The sequence below is a fragment of the Panthera onca genome, chromosome A2 (assembly GCF_046562875.1).
Source record: "Panthera onca isolate mPanOnc1 chromosome A2, mPanOnc1 haplotype 2, whole genome shotgun sequence".
NCBI classification, from domain to species: domain Eukaryota; kingdom Metazoa; phylum Chordata; class Mammalia; order Carnivora; family Felidae; genus Panthera; species Panthera onca.
In genome coordinates, this window is record NC_138340.1 from 7,494,457 (window position 1) to 7,520,121 (window position 25,665).

Genomic DNA, 25,665 nt, shown 5'->3' on the forward strand with positions numbered 1-25,665 from the left:
AGGAGCTGGGAGCATGGGCGTTTCTATGGTGTGTGAGACTGTGCGTGCTGGTCTGAGCCCGAGGGGCTGTATCTGCCTGAAGGTGAACACAGGAGGCTGCCCCGGACATGTTCAAGCAGATTTTGCATGTGAGTGTCTGGTGGGCCAGACCGCAGGCAGGTGCAAACGCGCGTCTGCGTCCTTGCTGTGTGAGTATGTGTGTGTGACAGTGTCCTGGAGGATGGAGATTTGTGCACCCATAGCCAGGCGGTGTGCGTGCGTGTGTGGAGGGGTAGCTCCGGGAGGCTTGGCTGGGGTTGGAACTGAACTTGAAGGAAATTGGTGGGTGAGGGAAGAACCCCATCAGCCACAGGCCTGTTATTTATAGACGGATCTTGGTTCATAAATTCCGAATGTTTTTTTTTTTTTTTTTTTTATCTCTCTCACTGCCAGGCCCCTATAAATATTCATGAGCTTCCTGCCTCGGAATATTTAAGTAGTCGAAAGGAGGAGTGGGTGGACCGTGAGGGGAAGGAGAGGGTCTCCCGTGGCATTGGGAGGACACGCGGGTGGGGAGAACGGGGGTCTCTCTGGATTTGCCTTCTCCCCTCCGGGCTCCCCTTCCAAGCTGCAGCTGGCAAGATGGGGAAGGTTCTCAGCCAATACAGAGATCTCCCAATGCCTATTATTATTCTTTCCCAGTGTCTGTGGAAAAATACCGCCCACTCCGGGGGCAGAGAAGGTGTCTGCGCTGTTTTCTCAGCTCTGGCTTGGAAACTCGTTACCCTGGGACCCCCAGCTCAGGAGGGAGGGGCAGGCCCCTCAGATGTGCCAGGAGGTAAGGGAGCTCTGCAGGCAAACCACGGGGAGGGCATGTGTGGCCCCTGCCTGGTCCCAAGGAGAGGGGCGGGTCATAAAGACTGGTCCATACGGGAGGAGATCAAGCGTGCGTGTGTGAGTGTGTAACTCTCTAGACGTGTTAGAAACTGGGGCAGTCAATACAACTGTTCACAACTTTCCCGCCTCTTCTCTCTCGGGCCCAGATAGAACTGTGCTTCCCCGGTGTGGCCCCGTGACTCCCTTTAGCCAACGCCGTGTGTTAGTGACTTCCCGGTGACAGCGTTAAGAGCCGGTGCGTGACCTGGAAGCGCGTGTTGATGAGAAACCTCTGTCAGCTGGGGTCCCCAGATGACCACAGGAGGCAGAGACGCCCCCCCCTCAACTGCCTGCAGCACGAGCTCATTTGATGAGTGTGATGGACGTGGGGCACGTCTGTGTCTGTGTGGCCAAGAACGCACAGCTGTGCATAGTCCTTTATAAGCCTGAGTGTGTGAGCACGAGCAAGTGTATGCACTTACACAAATGCGTGTATAAAGCAGGGATGAGTCAGAGTGTGCTCGACTGTACCTGGGGGGGGGGAAATGTGAATGTGGAAGGCGAGGCACTGAACGCACACCCTCCAGGGGGCGCTGTTCTCAGAGCACAACACTCCCTCTAGAATCCTGCCGCTTCACGGATGTGAAAATGTCATCGTGTGGGAGGCTGCGTCTGAGCGTGCTGCCTAGGTTGGCCGAGAGCGTGTATGTGTGCCCAAGGATCTGTGTGTGGCTGCTGTGTCACTGTCCATGTCCGTGCAAGACATGTCACTGTGTGTTTGAGGCACAGGCATGGGTTTGGTGCTCTGTGTGTGTGTGTGTGTGTGTGTCTACCACAGTGTGAATGTGTGAGCCCCTGTGTGTTACGTGCCTGTGTGGAATGCAGGTATTGTTCTAGTCTGCATCAGAGTGGCCACCCTCAACATGGAGGCAAGGACGGCCACCCTGGGCATTCCCAAGCTGTCGGCTCTACTGAGCGTGTTTCTGGGCTCAGGCGCCTGCACTGGCTCAAACTCGGGTCCTAGGATGACCTTACCCTGGAAAATAATTCACTTCCTCTTATTAGTCCTGGGACACACCGTGTCATTTGCAATGGGCATTAATCACAGAGGGACCCAACAGTTTCAGGGAAGTGTCTCAACAACTAGAGAGATCCCCACAGGGCAAACCTGATGTGAGTGTGTAATTCAACTCCCCCAAGATAAGCCTATTTTCCGTTTCTGTTGTCATTAGCTCTGCTCTGCTCTATCTCAGGACCTGGGTTTGGCTTTGTCTAGCTCAAGCTTCCACCGTAGCCCTGGTTCACCCAGGACTTGCATTTGTTCCTGGTTTCCTGGGACCAGGTTTATCTTTGGTCTATCCCTGGACCCAAGTTCAGCCTTTGTCTACCCAGGGTTTGGGCCTGACCCTCATCTGTCTCAGAGTCAACCATGGAGTATCTTAAGACCTCAGGGGTGTCTCCCTGTTCTGTCCCAGGACTTGAATTAATCCCCAGCCTTGGAACCCAAGTTGAGCCTGGTCTATCTCAGAACTCAGTTTCCCCCGCATCTATCTCAGTATATGGGTCCACCTTGCCTGAGCTCGACCTTCACAATTGGGTGAGAAATCTACTAGCTGAAGGTTCCTCTTCTCAGTATCTCCCCACTCACGGAGCGCTGCCCCCCCCCCCCCCCCCCCCCCGGAGCTCAGGCCTCTGGGATGGATGTCCACTGCAACTGATTGTCATGCTCCAGGATCAATGAGGGTAGGGGAACTTGATTTTTCTGAAACCATTATCTAAAATTCATCAAAGTGTATTTTATGGGTATTCTTCAAGGATTATTACAAGGCTTTCTTGATGGGCTATTATAAACAGCATTAATCTTCAAGAATGGGGGACTTTACGACAACCCATCACAAGTCTTACCTCATAAATCCTGGACTTGGACATTCCCCCAGATGAGCTCTCACTAGGCTCAGAGGTCACACCTCAGGCCAGGAGTTCAAGAGGGGACTTTGAAGAAGGCGTTCCTCATGGTTGTGTACCATGGGGAAGACCGGCACACCATCACAGGGCAACCTGAGTGAAGCAGAAAGACTACACATTCTCTATTCTCCTCCAAACTTCCCTGATTTCCCAGGGAAAGTAAGAGCCATGACATGGAATCCCTCTTCTCCTGCCATCATTTGCAAACTTCTTCCCCCTCCTGGTCCTTACCTCCTGTAACAGAGGAGGAGCTGTCCTTCATCATAAGGTTCATGCAGCTAATCTTGTTTTGGCCCTTTTCTTCTGTCTTGGGAGTCTTATACAATCAATATCCTGTCTTTGTCTTGCATATTCAACTTCTCCCTCCCAGGCAGAACTTTCTCATTAGTTTTTAAATAAACTCAAGCCTCCCTTATTAAAAAACTAAAATGCCTCACTTGATTCCTCCTTCCATCTGTCTCCCACTTCTCTCCTCTTCCCAGTTGCCTACACTAACTGCCTCTATTTCCTCCCTTTCTGAACTCCCTCCTCCACCATTCCTATCTCGTTTCTGACCCCATCATACCGCCAACGCAACTCTTGCAAAGTCCACCAATGGCCTCCATGTTTCTAAATCCAATGGATGCTTTTCAGCCCGCCATCTTTCTTGACCTCTCCACAGGATTTCACTCTGTTGCCTTCTCTCTCTTTCTTGATACATTTCCTTCCCTTGGATGCCATGACACATGCTTACATGGTTCCTTCCTACCTCAATGCACCTCCTTTTTATCTTCCTCCACCTAGCCGTTGAGTGTTACTCCAGACCAGGGATTCTCAACCTCAGCACTGTTGATATTTTGGCTGGATAACAATTCTGTGCCCTGTAGGATGTTTAACAGCTTCCACCCACTAGACACCATTAGTACCTCCTCCTAGTTGTGACAATGAAACATCTCCAGACATTGCCAAATGTCTCCTGAGTGTGAAATTGCCTCCTAGTTGAGAGCCACTTCCCCTTGCCAAGCTTCCATCACCACCTGCATGCATAAATGTCCTCAGAACTCCAAACCCATTTATACCTCTGACTCTTTGACCTGCCCCACCCCCTCAGAGGTCTCGAAAGCATCTCAATCCCAACACACTCAAATGAAATGCAAGATCTCCTCTCCTGAGCTTAACTCTCATCATCCTCACAGCATACCCCCTCCCACTGCTTCCAAGTCAGATGCCCAGGCATTATCCTCACCCCCATTTTTATTCCCTCACCAAGTCTAGTTGACTAACTCCTCAATACTTTGTGTTCATGCATGGTTGCTCATCTTTATGGACTGAATGATTGTCTATCACTCAATAGTCCAACTGAGTCCAAATGGTCCACCCTCACACTTCAGAAAGTCCATCTGGTCTACCTTGATGGACCCTCTCCCTTGAAAGTCCACTCTACACACGAGAACCTCAGGGAACTCTCACAATGCACATCTGATCATAACATCCTCCCAACCCAAACCTCATCGGTATATTCCCTTTATTCTTAGGATATAGACAAAACTCCTTAACATACTAATGAAGCCTTGTGGGTCTACTCTTTACTTACCTCTTCTTTCATCCCACACAGTCTCTCCCCTCCAAGGTCTTCTTTAGTCTGTCATACTTTCTCTCACCCCAGGGCCTTTGCATAAGCAGTTCCCGCTGCCCAGAGCGCCCTTGCTCTCAGCTTCAGATCCCAGCTCTTGCTTCCTCCAACCTTTCAAATTAGATCAGATCCCCTTATTAGAAGCTCCTATAACACCAGGGATCTTTTCCTCATAGCTGCTGTCACAGCCGCCATTTATATTTATTCGTGAATATTGGATTACCTGTCTCCCTATTTTGAAGGAACCCCCATGTACTCTGTCTGCTTGGCTCACCATCTTCTCTCCTGTGATGTATATATTAGGTCCTCAGAAGTACTTGTTGAATAAATACATGGCTAGAAAAATGGCCCCAACTGCTTTCAGGATCAAGCTTGTCTTGCCCTGGCATTTGAGGCTCTCCATCACCTTGAGGACTGAACTCTCAGTCTATGTAAAGGTCAGAGCAGACACCAAAGGGCACAAGATGCCAAATGGAGAATAATAATTCAGCAGAAGCAGGAAGTCAAAGATAAGGGATGACCAAGAGAATACAGGTCCCCCCTGGGATGGAGGGAATCTTGGGAAGACACTGGCTTTCCACAGAGCACAAAACGGGGTGCAGACCATTATCTCTTCCTGGCTATTAAGGGGCAGGGTGACCCAGAGGACATCTGGTCCCTTCTTCTTTTAGAAATTCTCCTTAGGATTCATGTTTCCCTGCAGCTACCATCCCCTTCCTATGTTCCTTTTTCTCATCCCTCACATATCATCCATCAGCAATCCTGGTGGCTCTACTTAAGACATATGCCAAATCTGCCCACTGCTCACCATTCTGGATGCTTCTATTCTGGCCCAGCCACCACTGGCTTTTGCTTGGACTATTGCAGTTACCTCCTCCCTGATCTCCCCACTCCCACCCTCACTCCCTGAAACCCATTCCCTAACAAGGAAGTTAGAGGGATCTTTAAACAACATGAGTCAGATGATGGCACTCTTCCCCTCTGCCACTGTCCAACAGTTTCACGTTGCATTTAGAATAAAAACTGATAACTCTCTTTGGCCTGTGAGGCCCTGTCTGCAGGGGACCCTGCTGACCTGTACAACCCCATCCCCTCCTTCTCTCAAGCCACCCAGGCCCTGTCTTTCCAGAAAGGCACCAAACCTGTTCCCATGTCAGGGCATTTGCACTTGTTAGCTCATGCTCCCAGGACGCTCTTCTCGCCCACTTTCCATGACCGAACTCCCTCTCATCTGTCAAGTCTCTGCTTAAAGGTCACCTCCCCCAAATTCCAGTGATAATACGAATAACTTCTGGGGATCTAATGTACACCATGGTGAATATAGTTAATGATGATGTGTTATATACTTAAAAGTTGCTAAGAGAGTAGATCTTGAAGTGTCACCAAACACATAACACACACACACGCGCGCGCACACACACACACACACACACACACACATGCGTGAGCGCGCACAAAGGTAATTATAACCCTACTGTGGTGATCGTTTCACAATATACACATGTATAAAATCACATTGTTGTATACCTTAAACTTACACAATGTTATGTGCCAATTATATCTCATTAAAGATGGAAAAAAGGGGCGCCTGGGTGGCGCAGTCTGTTAAGCGTCCGACTTCAGCCAGGTCACGATCTCGCGGTCCGTGAGTTCGAGCCCCGCGTCGGGCTCTGGGCTGATGGCTCAGAGCCTGGAGCCTGTTTCCGATTCTGTGTCTCCCTCTCTCTGCCCCTCCCCCGTTCATGCTCTGTCTGTCTCTCTCTGTCCCAAAAATAAAAAAAAAAAAAAAAAAAAAAAAAAACGTTGAAAAAAAAGATGGAAAAAAATGTCACCTCCCCAGAGAGCCTACCGAGACGTCCTGACAAAACGAGGCTCCCTGGTTACTTTCTTTCACGTCTCCTCACTGTTTTCTTTACAGCGCTTGCCTGTCCAACACGAACTTGTTTATTTGTTTGCTTACGTGTTTGTTGTGTGTCCAGTAGAAAACACACATGACGAGACTGAAACAGATCCATCCTGTTCACAGCTGCATCTCGGCACCTACAACAGTGCCCGGGACTCCAGGCACTCAGTTTGTCCAGTGAATGAATGAATGCGTAGGTGATGGTGTCTATCATGGCCTCCCCTCCCAGTGCTCTTTCCAAAAGAAGGCTCCTACCTGTAAATCCCTACTGAGAAAGACACCTCCATAACCACATGTTCCCAGGTGCCCGAGGCGTCCAGTCTCAGCCAACTGGACAAGTGGATTCCTGATACACATTGAAAGAGGCCAAGTTCTCCAGGTGAGGGAGATGGAATTGGAACATGGAGGTCAAGGCAATTAAAAGGTGTGGAGCTGGGGCGCCTGGATGGCTCAGTCAGTTGAGTGTTCAACTCTCGATTTTGGCTTAGGTCATGATCTCATGGTTGTGGGATCGAGCTCTAGGATGGGCTCCACACTGAGCATGGAACTTGCTTGGGATTCTCTCTGGCCCTCTCTCTCTGCCCCTCCCCCACTAGTGTTCTATGTTTGTCAAAAATAAACATGAAAATAATAAATAAGTAAGTAAGTAAGTAAGTAAATAAATACATAAAAGGTGTGGAGCCTGGAGCTGAAGGTGCCCAGGGGATCAGGGGCTACAGAAACCCAGAGCTGGAGCGAGGGGGTCCTAGAGTGGAGGGGGACAGGAGAGTGGGGACTCTCTCCTGAGTCCAAAGTAACCCTGCCTCTGCCACTATCCCTCGTCCTGTTTTAACTCTCTGCACAGTGTGATTACAGGATAACAATTTCTTGCTTGTTTCTGGTCTCTTGTCACTAAAATGCCAGCTCCATGAGAGCAAGTGTCCCGTCTCATCTACCCGGCACATAGTAGGTGCACAGTAAATATTTGCTGACTGAAGTGATAAGTGAGTGAGGGAGTGATGGCTTTCCAAGGCCCTGGAGCCCCAGGTATTGGGTTGTGTGAGATTCTCTGCATTCCCTACCTAAAGGTCCTCTTAAACTAGACCATTTGAAGGGGCTTTCTATTCCAAACACACTCTCTGACACCCACCCACCCCAGGCAGACAGATCAAACCATGATGCTTAGAGGCAAATGAGAATAAACAGAGATGTCAGGGAAGAGCCAACCAATGAGAAAGGAAACCATGGATTTCAAGGACTGACTCTCTCAAGCGAGAGCAGGAGAGAAACAGGTGAAGCTGGAAGGCCGGAGGGACACTGCTGTGGGTGCCAGGACAGGACAGGCAGGGGGGATGACAGAAAAGGCTGGAGAACTGGATACAAAGAACCAGGATCTCTTTGCATTTTAAGGCGAATATTCGTAATGGTAATAACGATTCTATCCAATGATAATGATGGTCCCTAACATTCACTGAGCTCTTCCTTGTCCCAGGCATTCTAAGCCCTTTGTCAGCACTGGCCACCATAATTATCTCTGATGGCAGGGGAGAATCTCAGTTGAGACGTCTGGTGAGTGAGGCTGGGCTCAGGGCACTATATTCCTGGATGGCATTGCCGGGTCACCCTGGTGCCCATGTGACTGTCCGGATTTCCCCTCCTTGTTCTCCCGAAAAGGGCCTGGGGGCAGTTCCAAGGCCAGTCCTCTTGGCTTTGAGATCTCACTTTGCCAGGAGTCCAGAGAACTGGCAGGGGGAGGAGAGAATTGGTCATTCACTTCCCTAAATAGTAGCATGTGGATATTAGGATACACAGGAGTTCTCTGACTGTGTGGGCATCTGTGTCTACAGGCACCTGTGAGCATCTACGTTCTGGGCATACATGGAACATCTGGACACATCTGTGACTGGTCATAATAGAGCGCACGGCAGCGTAAATCCAGGCAAGTGCTGGTGCGCGGCGGTGAAGAAGTGCAAGTGTATATGCATCAGCAACTGTCGCCCATGGCCATGAACAGTCCCTTCACTCTGACACGTTCCTAAGTGTTCTACTCCCATATGTTCTGTGAACAAGTCATGAGCCCACAAGTCCATCTGCATAGCTGCTCTTTTTACGTGTACCCCGGGTATACTTGTGTCTATTTGCTTTTTCCTCGAGCATTCATGGCCACGTGTGGCTCTACAGACGTATATGTAAATGTATATTGCTCATACCCACAAACAGCTCTGCCACCGTGTGAAATCACCCAGGTGAACACCTCCCTATAAATACCCATGACCTTCTGTGTGACCCCATGTGCAGGTCGACCCAGAAGCCACACACCTTACACATCTGTGTCTATTCAAGAATACCAGGGGTACCTGGGTGGCTCAGTCAGCTAAGCGCCTAATCGTGGGTTTCGGCTCAGGTCATGATCTCATGGTTCGTGAGATCGAGCCCCGCGTAGGGCTCCGCACTGACATCACAGAGCCTGCTTAGGATTCTCTTTCCCGGGGTGCCTGGGTGGCTCAGTTGGTTAAGCACTGGACTCTTGATTTCAGCTCAGGTCATGATCTCATGGTTTGTGGTGAGTTCGAGCCTCATGTCGGGCTCTGTGTTGAGAGCGCAGAGCCTGCTTGGGATTCTCTCTCTCTCTCTCTCTCTCTCTCTCTCTCAAAATAAATAAACTTAAAAAAGTGGATTCTAGGGGCGCCTGGGTGGCTCAGTGTCCGACTTTGGCTCAGGTCATGATTTCTCAGCCTGTGGGTTCGAGCCTCGCGTTGGGCTCTGTGCTGACAGCTCAGAGTTGGGAGCTTCTGTGTCTCCCTCTCTCTCTGCCCCTCCCCGACTCACGCTCTGTCTCTCTCTCTCTTTAAATTAAATAAACTTTAAAAAAATTTTAAAGGATTCTCTCTCTGCCCCTCTCCCACTCTGTCTCAAAATAAATTAACTTTAAATTAAAAAAATTTTTTTAAATGTTTATTCATTTTTGAGAGAGAAAGACAAAGCAGGAGTGGGGGGAGGGACAGAGAGAGAGGGGAGACACAGAATCTGAAGCAGGCTCCAGGTTCTGAGCTGTCAGCACAGAGCCCGACGCGGGGCTCGAACTCACAAACCACGAGATCATGACCTCAGCCGAAGTCGGACGCTTAACCGACGGAGCCACCCAGGCGTCCCTGAAAAAATTTTTTTAAAAGAATACTCATGCTCTTCCTAATTCCCTATGTCCGTTTGTGTCTACCTGTATCCATCAACATTCTGTCAGTAGGAACTGACATCTGTGTATATTCTGCCAGCCGCACTCTTAGGTCTCCCTGACTAACTCATTAGCATTGCAGTCAGTCCTGAAATATTCCTGCAGAATTTATGCTTTACTAATAAACCTGGTGTCCTGCTGAGGTCACATGCCGCTTACAAGGGCTAATGGAGCCAGCCACAGCCAGCAGCTTTGGGGAATCCTGGCATCCTGGAATAGCCAGAGAATGCACTCACTATAATGAGCAAACTCCTCTTCCTTCTCACTGCACCAAGTGTCCCAGCCAGCGCCTGTCGAGATATGTTTATGGTCCCTACGCTACCCTGGCATCACTCACACAGAAGACTGCATCTCCAGATCTGTCATTGTACTGAAGGCTGCATCACTCATCAGGGTACTACACTGAGGGCTGCATCAACAGACTTGTCATTACACTGAAGGCTGCATTACCCTGTTGGGCATCACACTGAGGGTTGCATCATCCAACCTGTCTTTATGTGAAGATGGAATCATCCTTTGAGTCATAACACTGAGGGTCCCAATCCCAGGCTGAGCATTATACTGAGGGCTTTGTAACTAGAAAGTAAAACTTGAGAAGCGACATTCTCCTTCCGCATTGATAACTCCTCTGTGTGGGGTGAGAAGGGGCAGGCGGAGGCGAGGCTGAGAAGTAATCTGAAGGGAACTGTAGGACTACAGCAATGGGGAAACTGGGGACTCTGAAGCTATGCACTGGGGAAGGGTAGCCACAGAGTTGAAAATAGTACAAGAGTTGGGGAAATTGGGGCACGTGGGTGGCTCGGTCGGTTAAGCATCTGACTTCGACTCAGGTCATGGTCTCGCGGTTCGTGGGTTTGAGCCCCGTGTCGGGCTCTGTGCTGACAGCTCAGAGCCTGCAGCCTGCTTAGAATTTCGTGTCTGTGTGTGTGTGTGTGTGTGTGTGTGTGTGTGTCTGCCCCTCCCCCTCTTTCTCTTTCTCTCTCTCTCAAAAATAAATAAACATTAAAATAATAATAATAAGAGTTGGAACTCAACCCTTCTGATCCACCAGTGCTGAAGGGGCTGGGGAGATTCAGAGTGTGTAGCTGAAGGGGTCCCTGACTAGCTCCTCCTGGAAGCTATAGATACTGTCATTGCTCCGCTATTCCTGCCAGGGAGGCCTACAAGATGTATCTTGCCATGCCCTTGGGGATAGATGTCTAACCTGTAAGTGCAGACCTTCATAGCACAGGACATGAGCCATGTTATGGCAGGTCCTGTCATGGGCCACATCCTCTGTTGTGCTCCACACGCCCCTGTTGCACCCCGACACGCTCACACGCGCTATGCTCGGACAGTCCCATGTGAGAGACACATTCTGACCTGCTCCAGCATGCCCCATGGGCTCAGACAAAACCAGCGGCCATCCGATTCTCTTTATACAAAGGGGCATACCTGCCATGAAGACATGCCCTGTCACGTTCTAACATACTGTGACACACACGACATGTGGGTCTCCAACCGACAGGCACACGCCCCAGCAGGCTCCAGGGAAGCTGGCAGGTCTCCAGCCTCTGCCCCTGAGCCTACACATTCGTGGCCACCTTGCCCTTCTGGATGGATTGATGGGGCGGCGGGGAGAAGGCTGTTATAAATTAAACATTGAGACACCGCCTGAGCACCAGAACCTGCCATCTATTCATTGGCTGGTTCTCTCCCAGGAGGCTTCGGGACCACAGGGTGGGGGAGAGGGCAGGGGAAGTGGCTCATTTAATTAATTAGTCCTAATTGAGATATCTTTGTAAATATCCCTTTATTGAAGGCACGATCCCATCATTTCCTGGGAATTTTCCGTCTCTATTTGTCTCCAGCCCCTGAGTATTGCAGAAACGACAAGAAAAGAAAGAGCAATCCAAAGGGCTGCTTGAACTCTAGTCGTGCTTCTGACAATGACAGCTGCACCAAGGGATGGGCGGGGAGGCTCGGAGAGAGACACAGAGATCCAGGCGGAGTGGCGGGAGAAGAGAGACAGGGAGATACGGGCAGAGAGAGATGAGAAAACTGAAACACGGGGCAGGAGGTAGGGCAACAGGCAAAAGGGAGATTGAACAACACCCTCAGGGCCGGGTGGCAGGCTCTGAAATGCAGGAAGACGGAGAAACTTCACGACAGGGAGACCAGAAGTGGGGACAGATGGACCGTGGCTGGGCAGACAGATCTCCCTCTGCCTTTTCCTGCCGTGCCTGGTCTGCCCATCTCTTGGGCAAAGTACCCGCTGCAGCAGCAGCAACAATCAAGCCTGATTCCTCTTTGGCCCTTGCTACCCTCCCCTTCTCTCTCCCTCCCCCAATCACCCCTGCAATCATCTCCCTTGTTCAAAACGAGCTTCCGCAGCTGCAGCCCAGACAGCTGTTCCATCTTGGAGCCAGCGCTGGGGCCTGATGGCTGGGTCCTAGAGGGAGGCCCTCCTAGGTGGCAGCGGGGCAGTACGAATAGGAGGTGGAGGAAAGGGGTTCACCTGGAGCTTGGGACCCACCCACAGCCCACCCTGGCCTCCCATTAAAGCTTGGCTCCAATCCCCACCACCCCCAGGGGTCCAGATACCCCGGGCCCCCTCTGGGGCCTTCAAGGGCTCGTGCTGGTCTGGCTCATCCTGTCCCATGCACTGAATCCTGAACATACCCAACACTCGTTCTGGTTCTGTCCTGTCTCAATAACCCTCTCAGGTCTGAGAATTCTGGTCTCTTCCCCACCCCCTGTCAGAGTCCTGGATTGTGATACAGCAACTATGGTGATATAGAAATGGGATTCCAGAGAGAGAGAAACAGAGGCAGACAGAGAGATATAGACCTAGAGATGGGGATGAAAGAGATATAGAGACAGAGACGCCAAGAGACAGAGATGGCAGAATCAGAGACCAAAGAAACACACAGAGACAAAGACAGAGACACATCGAGAGAACTTAGAGACCGACAGAAACATAGAGAGAAGACAGAGTATGACAAAGAGACACAGGCAGACAGAGGTAATCGCCAACATCCACTCAACAAACATTTCCTGAATGGCAACCGTGTGTTGTAAATACACAGTTAAGACAGAGAGAGGGGAATACAGTTAATAAGACAAAGATACAAGAAAGAGAATGCAGAAGCAGAGACTCAAGAGACAGAATTTAACAGCAACGAAGCATCAGAGGTGCCTGGGTGGCTCAGTTGGTCAAGCGTCCGACTCTTGGTTTCGGCTCAGGTCACGATCTCATGCTTCGTGAGATCAAGCCCTGCATCAGGCTCCATGCTGACACCTCGGGATCCTCTCTCGTGCTCTCTCTCTGCCTCTCCCTGGCTCTTGCTCTCTCTCTCAGAATAAATAAATAAACTAAAAATTAGTTTAAAAAAATTAAAAAAAAACAAGATCGGGAACCAGCCTGCCCCCATAGGTGGTAGCGTCTTTACTCCCACACACAGACAGACCCAACCCCACATCAAACTCTCTTAAAGCGCCCGGGCCTCCCCCAGGTGGCTGCTTTTCTTCCTTGCCCAGCCTTGGGACTGCTCCCCACTGTTGCTTCACAAAGGCGTCAGCTGCCCAGAGTCAGAGGGGAGAATGATGCTGGGGACACGAAAGACACCAAGAGGCAGAAACCAGAGCATCCCTCTGGAAGAAGACTGTTTTAGCCACACTCAAGTGGCCCCAAGGCCTAGACCACCCTCCCTTAGTGGCTGTCCATGGTGCTGACGGGATAGGCAAAGGCTGCACCTCAAACCATTTCTTACGTTGGTCTCAGACCCAGGTAGACGGGGTCTAGGGCTGTGGTCAGGAACACCCAGTGGGCTAAGGCTGCTACCTATGTCACAAGATTCTCAGACACACCACTTGCTGTCCCCACCCTGACACCTTCACACACCCTGTTCTCTTGGCCTCTCTCCCTCCATCTTACCAGCTTTGTCTCTGCCCAACTCTTACTCATCCTTCATGTCTCAGGGCAAATGTCACCTCTTCAGAGAAGCCTTCCCTGACCACCGCTTCCCAATTACATGCCTTCATGGCTCCATATCTTCTCCTTCATGACCCGTAACAAACTGTGATTACACAGCCATTTGCACCAATTCCACATTCACGATGTCTCCCTATGAAGTTTTAAGAGGGAAGCGACAGTCTCCCTTGTTCACTGCTCTATTCCCAGCCACCACCACCCCCCCCCCCACCCCCGCACAGGACTTGGCATAGAGAGGGACTCAGTGATTGCTGGTTGGGAATGACTGTGCTCTCTGGTGGCAAGACTACCCCATATCTTTATGTGGGAAGTTGGCAAAGTGCACATTCATTGGACATCCATCCAAACAGAGAAGGATTGAGAAACAAGGACACATGAAAAGAAGCTTTAAGAAACAGATGCTTCCAATCCACTGGAAAAGACTCAGGAATCACAGAAATAGTCATCAAAGTTCAGAGGTGTCATCAGGAGGAAGAAGGGGGCAGAAAGGGGGGCTGTCCCACGGGGGCAGAAAGAACGGAGACCATTCAGGAAGTACCTACTGCCCTAAATGAGAAGATCCCAGTGATAAACAAAAGGAACAAAGTGCTTGCATGGCACTTCTATTCTGTTGGTGGCAAACAATTATCAAGATGATTTCAGATAATTATGAGTGCTGGGCAGAAAATAGAACAGGTCCAAATAGCAGTGTGGGGACATTTTAGCTGGGGTGGTCAAAGGAGGTCTCTCTGAGGAGGTGACATTTGAGCCCGGACCTGAGCAGGCTACAGGAGGTTCCCGGAGGGTGGCACAGCAAATGCAAAGTTCCAGAGGCAGGAACACAAGAGGGATGGAGGAGTGGTCCAAGACCTGACTCAGGAAGGTGTGGTCTTGTAATACTAGCAATAATTATTACAATAACCAACCTTTACAGGCACCTTCCGTATGTCAGGTACCCTGCTGAGCACAACGTTATATGGAACATTCCACCATTATCCCCATTCTGTGGATGAAGAAACTGAGGCTTAATGAGTTCGACCAGGGGAACCGGTTTAGATTTGGTTCCAGTGAGGTGGGCAAAAGTTCAGAGGAGGCAAATTTCACACACACAATCTAGAAGGATTTTCTAATGATTACAGGTCTTTTTAGAAATGAAACAGGCAACTTCATATACGTTTTCTGCTCTAGCCCCCTCCAGATATCCCTTCCTTTGACACTCAGAAAGAAGTAAAGGCGCCTCAGGCCAAATCCCTTTGTGACATGGACCCTTCTGGCCACACTCCTATCAACCTGGCACATTCGTCTCCAAGGAACTCCTTGGTCTCTCCCTGCTCACCAGGACACCCATGACCTCTAAGACTTTGTTCATGCTGTTCCTTCTCGCTCTGCCTTCACCTGGCCAATTCCTTCTCAACTGTAAGACTCGGTTTGAGTATCACCACCTCCAGAATAGCTCCATTGCACACCCTGGCTGGTTTCAGTGCCCTCCTCTGCAACCCCCATAACATTCCAGAAATATTCTTCTCACCACACAGACCATGTTGTGTCACAAGTACTGCTGAGGAGGCTGCAAACTGATTGAAGCCAGAGATGTTATTCATCGCTACATCCCATAGTCTGGGACCCTTCCCAGCACAAAGTAGGAGCTCAATAAATGTTCCCTCACACTCTGAAGTGTTTGAGCAGAAATTGGAAGTCCACAGTTTAGGAGCAGGTAAATATGGTAGGTGGGGGCCAAATCCACAATATGCCTACTTTTCTCCACCCCACTGGCCCCTATCCTGGTCTAGTCCCCATCATCACTCACCTGGACCAGTACAGTGGCCTGCTCCCCAGTCTTCTGGCTCCTGCCTTCATCCCCCGTAGTCTGCCCTCTTCCCAGGGGCCAGAGGGAAACCGAACACCTGAGCCAAGGCCTGTCCCTCTTCTGCTCAGAACTCTCCCTGGGATCCCATTTATTGAGTATCTACTGTTGTTAGACTCTATGCAAGGCACCAGGGCTACGACAGTTAACAAAAATTTAAAATTGTTTTAATGTTTATTTATTTTTAAGAGAGAGAGAGAGAGAGAGAGAGAGAGAGAGAGAGAATCTGAAGCAGCCTCCAGGATCTAAGCTGCCAGCACTGGAGGTGGAGCTCGAACTCACGAACTGTGAGATCATGACCTGACTCGAAGTCAGATGCTTAGCCAACTGAGCCTCCCAGTTGCCTCAACAGTTAATAAAAATTTTTAAAAAATTAATTAAAAAAATCCCTGCCCTTGGGGAGCTGACATTATGGGGGGGGGGCAGTGAGCCAGACAACAAGATAAAAAAGTCAACTATGTGGAGTATATTAGAAAGTTAAAAGTACAACAGAGGAGAGGAAAGCATGAGGAGTTACAAGTGAAATGTAAAATCCCTACAAGGCTCCCCCACTTCCCTGCCCTCCCCACCCTACACCGCCTCCATCTCCCCACCTCCCTGCCCTCATCTCCCCTTTCGCTCACTCTGCTTCAGCCACTGGTTTCCTCAGTTTCTCCAACATTTCAGGCATATTCCCACCTCAGGGCCTTTGCACTTGCTCTTCCCTCTACTTGTAACTCTCTTTCTTTAGATACGAGCCCTCTCGCAATTTCTTCAGATCTTTGCTCAACTGCCACCTGCTCAGAAAGGTCACTCCATCTACAATAACCCCCTATCACACTCCACTCCCCCTATACTGCTCTATGCTTCTTCATAGTACATGTATCACCATCTAAAATAAAGATTTATCTATATACTTATTTATTTCTCCCTGTCCCTGCTCTAGAATGCCAGTGCCCTGAGGACAAGGATATCTGTCTGTTTTGTTCACTGTTATATCCCAGGCACCTAGAATAGTGCCTAGCACATTGTACATGCTCAGTAAGTATTTGTTAAATAAATGGGCGAATGAACCAATGGAGATACCCTCTAAGAATTCTTGTTACTTAGGATAAGAGGGGGGAAGGATGAGCAGGCTGGGGTACTATTTATGGCTGTTCACAAATATCTGCCTACTCCTCTCTGTTCTGGTCATGGTAGGACCACACTTCCCACCCTCTTTGAAGTTAGGCATGTCACCTGTGTTGACCAATGAAATGTGAGCAAAAGTAACATTCCAGGGTAGAGCTTTAAGACCTGACGGGGGCTTGCTGCGCCTACCTTTTTCTGTTTCAATGATCATGTCACCACAGAGCCTCCAACATCCCAGGTCCCTGAATGACTACCATGGACAAAGTTCTCCAGCCAACAATGGGTACATAGTGCCAGGGAGAAATACATCTATGTTGTATCAAACCACTGAGAACTGGCTGCTTGTTACCACAGTGTAACTTGACCTGTCCTGACTGACACAAAGTATCTGGGGCCTTCCCCCCACTCCCCCCCCTCCCCCCGGGAAACTGTCAAGGAAAGACATGGATTCTGAGCTTTGGTTCTTCGCAGGAAGTCCTCAAAGAGCCTCCTGTGGATGGCTGCTTAGACCCTCCCCATTCCTCCCACGGGGAAAAGGGTCTTCCCCAAACAGAACAACTCTTCTCTCCCCTTCCTTTTTCCAGCCCTTAAAGAGGGGTGAGTGGATGGGCAAGGACATAACATATAAGATCCAGGTAACTGTCTTCAGGTGCTGTAATGACAGCAGCCGCTGGCAAGGGGCTGACAGTTCTTAGTCTGGTTCTGGATTTACAACCCCCAGGTGAGAAGTCATTCCGCTGAAGGCTCCCATCCCACGGGGATGGTTTATGGCTGAGAGATGGCCAAAGGGAGTAGTGGTGGTGGCAGCTTCCTCCCTGCCTCCTTCCAGAAATGGCCTGGAACAGCACCCTTAGAATTCTTAAAAAGAATGCTAAGCTGCCTCTCCAGAACGAATCGGGGAGGGAGAGCCCGAGATGAGAATGGCCGGAGGGTCTGGGCTCACCCCCACCTCACCACTGAGGCCCTTTATTAAGTCAAAATCAGCACCCAGTCTTCTGCCTTACGACTGGGGATTTCGCTCCCTGGGTTCAGTTAAACCATGTTGGTGGTCTACGCTCTTCTACAATTCCTTCTCATGGAGCATCTCAAATGTTCCCCTCCATCCTTAGGAGGGTGGATTCTTGATCTAGACACCGGACAAATATTTATTCTGTGCCTCCTATGTGCTTGGCTACAACGACAAGCAACTCCTCCTTACTGAACATCTACTATGCACCCTGCCATTTGTGTCCATTTGAAGGTGGAATCCATGAATCTTAACGAAGATGTGATTGTTGGTTCAGTCACTTGACAAATACTTATTGTAGGCCTACTACGCATCGGGCCTTAGGGTTCACTAATGATGTCGTCTGTGGGTCCTCATGGATCCTAGGGTCTAATGGGGACTCTAAGACTCTCCTTGACTAAGGAGGATATTGAAGATTAGAGAGATTAAATAATTTCCCCCAAGGGCATACTGGTAGTAAAGCCCAGGGCCAGAATTCGAACCCAGATGTATTTGACTTAGAGTCCTATCACTAACTGATTATCTACTATGTCAGCCACTGACCTGGGGCTTTTAGGCATAAACATGCTTGACAGAGAGGAGGCAATCAATAGTTTTGCTGAATAAACAAAATGGATGGCAGGATGGATATATAGAGGACAGATGAAGAGATGGTTGGATGACAGATAATGGATGGATAGAGGGATGAGTGGAACACGGATAGAGAGATGGATGGATGGATAGATGAAGAAGAAACAGATGGAAGGATGGATGGGTGGAGAGCTGGACTGTAGATCTGTCAACAGTCCTGTCAGGTAGGAATTATCATTCCCATTTTATATCTGGGATACCGCAGCTCTGAGTGGTGAAGTCACGGGCGCCCAGAGTCAAGAGCAAGTCATAGAGCAAGAAGGCTGAGAGTGGATTCCAATCTTAGTCTGCCAGACTCCCAGGATGCTTTCCAGAGTGCTCTCAGGTGACGGTGCCCTCCCCGGTCCTCCCCTAAGTCCCCTGGCATCTCACTCCACAGAGTGCTTGCGGCAAGGCTTAGTGAGACTGAGGGATGATGAGAGGGGATCGTGGAGGGAGGAAATACTACCTTTCAGCAGGTGATTTCACGGAAGCAGTGGATTGTGGTCCCATTAGCTATAGACGGGCCAGAATGGAGACCAGGTCTGTTTGGGTACATGTGCACACACACACACACACACACACTTACAGAAAACACACGGTTCACATGGGAATCCACCCACAGGCATACAAGGCAGGCACGAACACCATTCATAGGTACACGCTTCCACATGTGTGCACACACTTCTAAAGACACACGTGTCTACACTTACAGGTGCACAGACACATGCAATACACAAAATCGTAACTTAGAGACATAGTCTTCCACACTTACGCACACATTCCCCACACACCGGATGCTGCCCATGTTACACGCACACGTTCACACAGACTCACGTTCTCTGAGGGTGGAGGAGGGGAATCTGGCTTCTGATTTCAATGAGACACCATCTCTCTTCCCCCTCAGAAGGCAAGAGCAAGAAAGCTGTCACAGACTCACGTGTCCAAACTCGCATGGGCACACGCAACCCAGAGTCTGGGACGCAGACTGCAGACACACACTTAGGCACATCCACACCCAGACGCACTCACTCAGGGACACACTCACACGCATTCTGGGACACACCTCCACACACACAGGAAGATCCGCGTGGACCTTCACGCTGGCAAAGCTCATAAACTTTCTCCCTCAATTCGCACACAGCACTGTTCACACACCAAAACTCAGGCCTGGATAAGACGCTCCAGGATATACTCGCATAATATCCCTCGATGTGAGACACACGCAGAAAGACACTTTCACACGCTGGCTTCAGTTCCGAGGATTTGGACTGAAAGCCCTCACCGGTGCCAAGCCCGGTGCCACTGCACCCTCCCCCCCCCCCCCAGGAGCTGGGCACAGCCTGGGCATAGCACACGGCACCCCCGTCTCCACTTGGCTTCAACCCTTGGGAGCAAAGACTTCTTTTCTTTTCAGCAAGGGGAAAGAAGGACGTGGTGTGGAGGCCACTGGGGGCTGAACGGGGGAGCTGGCGAAGTTAAGGAAACAGTGAGCAGGAGAGGGAGCTCCATGCATCCCAGTCCCACCTACTGGGAGGGGTCCCGCAAACAGACTGAAGAGGGGGAGAGATGGGAGGGGAGGACCAAGTCTGGACGAGACTGAGGGAAGTTTGTAGTGGAGGCTGACCCCTCTCCCCAGGTCACCAGGAACGCCGGGAGTGATCACAATGGAGTCCCCTTGCCACCCACCCCTCCCAAAAGCTCTGTGGCCAGGGAAGCTGGAGGATGAAGGGGATAGAGGAAGATAGAATGGGATGAGGGAAGGGGCCGTCCCGTGCTTCTGGGGGCACTGTCAGCCTTCGCTCCGGCCCCCAAAGTCTGAGACCCATCTGCCTCCTAGAGAATGCGAGTTCTGGGGATAAATATTCAGCACATGGTGAAGCAGGTAACCAGAAAGGAGATGCGGGGGGGGGGGGGGGGGGGCGGTGAGAGAAAAAGAAAAAAAAAAGAGATAGGTACAAAGTCAGAGACAGCGCAACAGAGATAGACACAGACAGGGAGAGACAGAGAGAGGCAAACCAGAGGGAAAAGAATGGACAGAGAGAGACAGAAAAAGACAGAGAGGGAGACGGGACGACTCAGAGATGCACAGACAGGCAGAGATCCGGAAGGTGGAGACACCCGGAGAGCCCGCGGCTCCCGCATTCAGAGGCAAGGTCCCTCCCGGGCCCCCGGAATCTCCGCTCCCGCTCCGCCCCACTCAGCCGGACCGGGCTCGGTTCCGCAGCCCTCGCCGCCTCCGCCCCGGGCCGAGCGAGCCCGGTATACCGTTGGCGCTCGGACACTGCTCACTGAAAATGGGAAGCGATCATAATAATAACAAGAACAAGCGGCGCGGAGGCGGTTGGGGGTCCCGGGGCTTCTCCGCGTCCCGCCCCCAGCCCCTGGGAGGGCGCCCCCGGCCGGGCGCGCAGGGAAGCTGGGGGTGGGGGGGCGGGGGCCCCCGGGGGCTGCGGCGACGGCGGCGGCGGCGGCGGCGCGGGCACCACGCCCCCCCGGGAGCGCCCCCCGCGCGGCGGCCACTCACGATTTTCTCGGAGGCGCCCGCGCGGGACACGGTGCCGTTGAGCCCCACGAGCGAGGGCAGCGTCTGCGACATCCAGTTGGTGACCATGGCCATGGTGCTCAGCACGGCCCCGATCTTGAGCAGCGGCACCGACATCGCGCCCCCGCCTCATGCCCCGCGGCCGCCCGCCGCGCGTCCCTTCTCCGGCCCGCCGCCTGGCGCTCCGTCCCTCGCCGCCCAGCCGCCCCGGAGGCGCGAGCGCGAGCTGGGGGGCCGGGGCCCGGGCCGGCCGGGGGGCTCGGGGACGCGGGCTGCGGCTCCGCGCGCCTGGCGGGCTCCGCTTATAAAGCGCCGGCTCGGCCACCCCCCCCCACCCCCACCCCCTCCCGCGCCTCCGCGCCGGGCACTTCCAGCCGCCGTGACGTCACGGCTCCTGCCCGGAGCCCGGCGGGGGCGGGGGGCGCCCAGACTTTCCCCCCCCCCGCCCCCGCCCTGCCCAGGCCGCGCCGCCGCCCCGCCGGGACCGCCCCCGCCCCCCCTTCCCGCCCCGCGGCGGGAGGGGGCCCCCCGCGGCGGCGTTCCCCACCTGCCCCACCCCCACCGCCGCGGCATTCCCAGCCCCGCCCCCCAGCGGTGTTCCCGCCCCCCACCCCCCCCAGCCGCCCCCCGAGGCACTCCGGGGCCACCCTCGGCGCACCGCCCCTTTCCGAGCCCTCGGCCCCCACGCACCCCTCCGGGGCCCAGCGCGCGGCCCCCACCAGCGGCCCCCCCAGAGGCTGGCAGGGGGCCGGAGTCACAAGTCCCCACCCTCCTACGGTGAGGACGCCGACCCCGGCTCGCCGGGACCCGGGAGTGCAGGCGTCGGGGGCCCGCGGGGGCGAGACTAGGGCGCGACCGTGAACGGGCAGCCCAGGGTCTCCTCGCTCCAGGGGAAGGGGCTCCCCCGGCACCACTCTGGGGACCCCTCGGGGCTTTCGGGACCGGGGACGCCCAGAGTGGCGGGTCCGGAGCCGGTAGACGCGAATGCTGGGATGGAGGTGCGGCAGTGGTGGCGGGGGTGGGGGTCACCCCGGCAGCGGGAGGATTTGCCACCGCGCCGAGGGGCGTCATCGTAACCCGGGGCGGCTGAGAGCGAGGAGCCGGCGCCGTGCAGGCGAGTCCCCGGCGGGTCTCTCCGCTCGCAACTTGAACTCGGGTGGGGGCGGGGAACTGAGCCTTCGCACCTGCCTCGCGGCCCCGGGGCTCGGGGGTGCGCCCCCTCCGCGGCGGGGGAGTGCAGAGCCGCCCCCACCCGCCCACGCACCAGCCTGCCGCGGGGGTGGCGAGGCGGCCGCGAGGAGCGCCCGGCGGGTTTTAATTTCCTCTGTTTTCCCTGCGCTCACGCCCCCTCCCGGCGTCCCCGCATCACCTCGCGCCGCCGCCCCGGCCGCCGCCGCCGCCGCCGCCGCCGCCGCCGCCACCGCCGCCGTCGCCCGCAGCCCGCGGCCGCCGCCGTCTGGAGGCGGCGATGACTCAGGCCTTTCCCGGCCGTGGCCGCTCGCCGAGGGCTCGCCGAGGGACAAGCGCCGAACAAGGGGGTAGGGGGCTTGAACTGCCCTTCTTTCTGAGCTTAACACGGAGAGGCAGGTGCTGACCCTCTGTGACCTCCAGCAAAGACCTCTCCGCCTCAGTTTCCTCTTCTGCAATGTGGGTGGTGGTAAAGGGCTAGGGTGTCCTGAGAGTCAAGTGAAAGATTTATTGAACATCTACTATGTGCAAGGCACTGTGAACAACAGATAAAAAATGCCCGTCTTTGTGGAGCTGCTGAACGTTACGTGGGGTGAGACCGACAAGAGATAGGAGAGGGGAAAGTAAAATATATAGGCTATGGGGAGGAAGGGGCATCCAGACCAAGTAGGAGAGTAAACTTTAGCCAGGAGGGTTGGGGAGTGACACTTGGGCAGAGACTTGAAGAAGGTGAGGGAGGGAGCCGTTGGGATATCTGAGGGAAGAGTGCCAGACAAGAACAGCAAGTGCAAAGGCCCTGGGGCAGGAACACAAGTATTCAAGGAACAGGCCAGTGTGGTTGGAGGAGAGCCAGCTGCAGGAAAGTGGGGTCCGGAGGGGGAAGATGGGCTTGTAAAGTACTTTGCGGGGTGTCTGGGACATGGTGTTTCATAAGCAGTCGCTGCCATTGTTATTATTTGCGACTGATGATAAGCTCTAAAAAATGAGATGTGTCCTTGCCTCCTTGTACTGCAGCTCACATTTACAAGTGCTGAACGCTTTGCAAATGTGCTGGCTGAGCACCGGCTGCAACCTCCCTATTTGCAGGTGAGGAAATTGGGCTCAGAGAGGAGAGGGGACCGGCTCAAGGTGACCCAGCAGGTAAATAGGGGGCCCAGAGTTTGAGCCCAGGTCTGTCTGATTTCAGACTCCAAAGCCACTGGGCTCCAAGATCTCCCAGCTTAGAGGATTTGGAACCCACTGATACCCTCTCACTCTCTCACCATGGGTATTGTGGGAAACTACCCTAGCTCCTTCCTGTCAAGCTTCTCCAGGGAGTGGTCTACACTCCAATCTGCATCTGCTGCCTCCACTCCCTCACCTCCTACCTCCTGAATGTTTCCAAACTCCTTTCACTGAAGGCAGCGGCGGCCTTCCGATTTGCCAGTCCCACAGCCTCATTTAGTCTCACAGGTTAGTCTTCACGGATCATTCCCTCTTTCTTAAAAGTAATTTCTCTTTTGATTTCGGAGACACTTTATTATTTCCTAGTTCTGCCCCCACCTCTCTGTTTCCTGCCTTCTCCCTAAATGTCTGCAACTCACAGGGTCTTGTCCTGGGTCCGCACTCCTCTCATGCTGTATACTGGGCCTGGATCATCACCCCCACTCGCAAAGTCTTGGTTCTATCTGGCATACTCCCACCTCAGGACCTTTGTACCTGCTGTGCCCTGCTTGCTATCTACTTTACCCAGAACGTTATTACCACAGATACGCATATAGCTGCCTCTTTACTTCATTTATATCTCTGCTTTATTCTGTGGGTCAGAGCCATGCCCTACCTTTCTCCAGAGAACTACATTTCCCAGGTTCCCTTGCACACTGGTTTCCTGTTAGGTTCACCCAAAGGGAGGCACTGAAAGGAGACTGGAGGGGAGGGAGGAGGGGAGAGGCCAAGGTATTTCTCCCCTCTCTTTCTGCTTGGGGTTGTGGTGTGTTCTTACAGTGGCCCCACCCCCTCCATGGTCCCACAACCACACAAGAGCTCCTTCCTCACCACAACACCCATTTATCGGGTCCCTTAAGCAGCCTTGTGCTGTGGCTTATTGCTGGATTCCCTGATCATCCCATCAGTTCGGCTTCTCAACTCTTCCATCTAACCAATTCCCTGTGTTGAATTTCCTCTTTTGAAAACACCTAGAGTGCTTCGTTTCCCTCACTGAACTCTGAGTGACACGGCCACTCTGAAAAGACCGTCCCTGGCCACCTCATTGATGATATGAGTCCACACCACTCTCTGTCCCTTACTCTGCTCTATTTTCTTGAACAGCAATGATCAACGTGGGAGGTTACTTTTATTTGTTATGATCGGTCTTGTCCATAAGACTTTCAACTTCACAAGGGCACCTGCGTGCCTGTATTTTTCACAACGAAACCCCAGGGCTTAGAATAGTGCTTGGCACGTGTATAGCAGGTGCTCAAAAAAATGTTGTTGATTGACTGACTAAATGAACCCGTGGCTGAGGCTCCCAAAGGTATATCTACAGCCCAGCTCTCCAACTGGAGTTCAGACCCCTCTGCCCATCAGCTTCGTGGACATTTCCATTTGTCTCTCATAAAACTAACAGCACATGACACCCACCAGCACAAACTCAATCAGAAAGACAGGCAGCGCTGGTGATGATGTGGAGAAATGGGAACCTATTGCTAGTGGGAATATAAAATGTTACAACCACTTTGAGAAACGATTTAGTGGTTTCTTAACACATTAAACAGAAGCTTACCATAAGACCCAACAATTCCATCTGCCCGAGAGAAATAAGGGCATACGTCCATGGAAAGACTTGTATGTGAATATTCGTGCGAGTATTTTCCATTGTGAACGAAGCTATCCAAATGCCCATCAACTAGCGAATGGATTAAAAAATTGTGGTACGTCCATACAAGGGAATGTTACTCAGCAATAAAAAGGAACAAACTACAGATATACACTACAGCGTGGATGAGCCTCAAAAATATTTTGCTGGGGCACCTGGGTGGCTCAGCCAGCTAAGCATCCAATCTTGATTTCAGTTCAGGTCATGATCTCACGGTTGTGAGAACGAGCTCCCCCCATTGGGCGCCGTGCTGAGCGTGGAGCCTGCTTGAGATTCTCTCTCTCCCTCTGTCCCTCCCCGCTCATGAGTGCAAGCACTGTCTCTCTCTCCCTAAAAAAATTAATTAATTAATTAAAATAAATTAAAAAGAAAATATTGCTAAGTGAAAGAAACCAGATACAAAAAGCCATGTTTTCTATGGTTCCATCTACACACACCGTCCAGAAAAGGCAAATCAACAGAGGCAGAAATTAGATTAGTGACTGTCTGGAACGGGGGGGGGGGGGGGGGGGGGATGGACTGCAAATGGGCATGAGGGATCTTTTAGGGGTGATGGAAATGTCCTAAAACTGGCTTGGGGTGACGTTTGCACAACTCCACACATTTACTAAAAAGTCGCTGAATTGCACACTGAAACAGGTAGATTTCATGGCATGTAAACTGTTAAGAGGGCATTCTTAAATTTCCCCTGCAAGCCCTCTCCCTGAGGTGCCCTACAGTTGTGCTGATGTCAGAATGAGTCCTTAAATTTTGTGCCCCAGTTTCCTTGCTTGCCTCACCCTGGTCCTGGCCCAAATAGATCCACAGTTAGAAACTATCGAGGCGCCTGAGTGGCTCAGTTGGTTAAGCGTCCGACTTCGGCTCAGGTCATGATCTCACAGTTTGTAGGTTCAAGCCCTGCGCCGGACCCTGTGCTGACAGCTCGGAGCCTGGAGCCTGCTTCGGATTCTCTGTCTCTGTCTCTCTCTGCCCCTCCCCCACTCACACTCTG

General features: G+C 52.2%; 1 protein-coding gene across 2 annotated transcripts in view; it reads right to left on the reverse strand.

The window, feature by feature from the left end:
• Positions 1-25,665, reverse strand: part of OLFM2 (olfactomedin 2) — a 60,679-nt gene that overhangs the window by 23,280 nt on the left and 11,734 nt on the right. Inside the window, exon 1 of one of the 2 annotated variants that reach the window (XM_060630162.3) lies at positions 20,615-21,063. The exons of the other annotated variant lie outside the window; for it this stretch is intronic. Within the exon in view, the coding sequence (XP_060486145.2) occupies positions 20,615-20,749 (135 nt within the window). The 5' untranslated portion in view covers positions 20,750-21,063. Of the gene's footprint in view, positions 1-20,614; positions 21,064-25,665 lie in introns of those variants that run through there. 2 annotated transcript variants of the gene reach the window in all.